This window comes from Oryza brachyantha, chromosome 12 (assembly GCF_000231095.2).
Source record: "Oryza brachyantha chromosome 12, ObraRS2, whole genome shotgun sequence".
In the NCBI taxonomy this organism is placed as follows: Eukaryota; Viridiplantae; Streptophyta; class Magnoliopsida; order Poales; family Poaceae; genus Oryza; species Oryza brachyantha.
This window is the reverse complement of record NC_023174.2, coordinates 8,063,254-8,066,151: the sequence shown is the minus strand read 5'-3', so window position 1 is coordinate 8,066,151 and position 2,898 is coordinate 8,063,254. Positions and strand designations below refer to the sequence as shown.

The window sequence follows — 2,898 nt, the reverse complement described above, 5'->3', positions numbered from 1 at the left end:
CTGCGGAGCATGGTTTTAATGAGTTGGGGTCGAACATTTATGGTATTGGGGTTGAGTGACGATTTTGAAACTCGTTGTCAAGAAGAGAGACCTAAAATGAACTTATTCCTTAATAGGGCCAATCTTCCCTCTGCTGGGATTCATGGGCCTGGGCCCAGTGGAGCATTATTCGGGCTTTCGCGAATCCCAGCCGTTCATATACTCTATTCGGGCGGGCCATCCCAGCCGCACGATCGAGCCGCACGACTATATAATCCCCACCCCTCGCCGAGATAGGGTTCCTCCACCCCGACGCGAGCGAGCGAGGCAGCGCCGACGCCGCCACCGTCGCCGACGCGATCGCGCGCTGACTCTCAGCCCGAGCGCTCGGAGGAGAAGCAGCCTCAGCCATGGCCGTGGGGAAAAACAAGCGTATCTCGAAGGGGAAGAAGGGATCCAAGAAGAAGACGTGAGTTTCTCTCCCCCCACATCTCCTCTCCCTTCCTTTCGGTCTTCCTTGCCACGGCGCATGGGTGTTGATGCGGCTTCTTTCTTCGTGCAGCGTCGATCCCTTCGCCAAGAAAGATTGGTACGACATCAAGGCCCCATCGGTGTTCAACGTGAGGAACGTCGGGAAGACGCTCGTGTCCAGGACACAGGGCACAAAGGTATCGCGCTGCTTGCTTCCTTGCGCTTTGGGATATGAATAGATAGATTGGAAGTAGATTTGTCTTGCATTCCTATATCCTGTTTTTATCTTTGTTCCATCCCAAAATTATGTAGGATATATGTCTCGTCGTTAGCAGATCCCTGAATGTAGTTCTTCAATTGCATGTATTCCTTTACGTGTTGGTTTATCTGGGTTTACTTTCAGTCAGTTGCATCGTGATATCATTGTAACACAGGAGCTAAGCAGAGAATTATATGGACAAGTGCCACACTTGAAATGCATGAAAGGATGGATTTTGATTTTCAGAGAGAGAGAGAGCACAAAAAGAACAATAAAATACCTACAGAATATGCTATAAGCTGACTGATATAAGCTCACCTTTTGCCCACCCTCAGCCGTTTCCCCAATGTACAGTTCTTGCATTCTAAATAAAACACACCCTGTCACCCTGAATGTAGGATATACATGTGGTCGTTAGCAGATCCCTGAATGTAGTTCTTCAATTGCATATATTCCTTTATTTGCTGGTTTATCAGGGTTTACTTTAAGTCACCTGTGTCATAATATCATTGTAAGACAATTAAATATTTATACTTCGTTTTAGATTGCTTCAGAGGGTCTCAAACATCGCGTGTTCGAGGTTTCCTTGGCTGATCTGCAGAACGATGAGGATCAGGCGTACCGTAAAATCAGACTTCGTGCTGAGGATGTTCAAGGCAAGAACGTTCTTACAAACTTCTGGGTAATGATTCTATCACAATGCAAAAATGCTTCTGTAGGTTGTGTTTTTTGTTGCTAACCAGTTCTACTGTAGGGGATGGATTTTACAACTGACAAGCTCAGGTCATTGGTGAAGAAGTGGCAGACGCTCATCGAGGCTCATGTGGACGTTAAGACCACCGATAACTATATGCTTCGTCTGTTCTGTATTGGCTTCACCAAGAGGAGGCCAAACCAAGTGAAACGTACCTGCTATGCTCAAGCAAGCCAGATTAGACAGGTAATCTTGATTGATATATAGTGGTCTTGCTATTTTTGAGCTGCTTATTTACCATGTTTGATTGTAATCTGTGTAGATCCGCCGCAAGATGGTGGAGATAATGGCGAACCAGGCATCGTCCTGTGACTTGAAGGAGCTCGTGTCAAAGTTCATTCCTGAGGTGATTGGGAAGGAAATCGAGAAGTCCACATCAAGCATCTTTCCGCTTCAGAATGTCTTCGTGCGCAAGGTCAAGATCCTCAAGGCCCCAAAATTTGACCTGGGGAAGCTTATGGAGGTGAATGTTATAATATAATCCATTTTGTTGTTGAGTTATGATGTGAATCGTCATTCTAATGTGGTTTGTGGCTTGTTCCAGGTGCATGGGGATTATACCAAGGAAGATGTTGGTATGAAGCTCGAGAGGCCTGCAGAAGATGAAGCTGTGGCAGGACAGGAAGTCGCTGCTGAGTAGATTTATCCCTTATTTTGTAGAGCTCTAATTCTTCAGATCTGCTTAACTGTCTCAGTTTTTGTGGTGTGCTAGTGTGGCAATGTTTTTTGTTCTTGTTTATGGGCCAAAAATACTATGTTTATTTGCCTGCTCGTGCTAGGCCTGCTCTGAACTTGAAAGCCTGATTTGTAACTTTCGTTATGCATGGAAGAATTTTGTTTATTGCTTGCTTCTCCTAATGCATTTTGCCAAACTTGCCATAATACTTCCGGTGGCGTTGGATGCAGTTGATTATCTTTCCTAATACCTTTTCTATAGCTGTGTAGGGCTGTGGCCAATATTTTGATCTAATTGATGGTCCGGTAATTCTGTTTATTGGGGGTAGTTGTGACTTGCGAGATTACATGGTTTTTCTCCTATGTGAGAATTCTGCGTGTTCATTCGTTCAGAAGCATACTTTGGATTTGGGTTTCTAAGGGCATATTTAAATGTACAGCCCGTTATCTACTCTTAGAGCATGTATAATAGCGAATAGCACTATAAGCTAGGTATAAACATATTTTAAAGTGATAAGAGGGGAGAGAGAAGAGTAAGGTATAAACATATTTTAAAGTGATAAGAGGGGAGAGAGAAGAGTAGTGAAGAGTACTAATTTGTAGGTCTAAGATATGACATGTGGGATCATGTATTAATGTTTCGTAGGTAATTATTGTATAAATTGGCTATTAGATTGACTATAGATAAATTAGAGCTAGTAGGTAACTATTGTATGAATTGACTATTAGATTGACTATAGATAAATTAGAGCTAGTAGTT

General features: G+C 43.4%; 1 protein-coding gene across 1 annotated transcript; it reads left to right on the top strand.

Annotated features, from left to right (window-relative positions):
* Positions 1–282: 282 nt before the first annotated feature.
* On the top strand, positions 283–2,345 carry LOC102704019 (40S ribosomal protein S3a). Its single transcript, XM_006663910.2, has 6 exons — positions 283–448; positions 542–647; positions 1,254–1,391; positions 1,464–1,649; positions 1,726–1,926; positions 2,008–2,345. The coding sequence occupies exons 1-6, from the start codon at positions 390–392 to the stop codon at positions 2,101–2,103; spliced, it is 786 nt and encodes a 261-aa protein (XP_006663973.1). The 5' UTR covers positions 283–389; the 3' UTR covers positions 2,104–2,345.
* Positions 2,346–2,898: the final 553 nt, after the last annotated feature.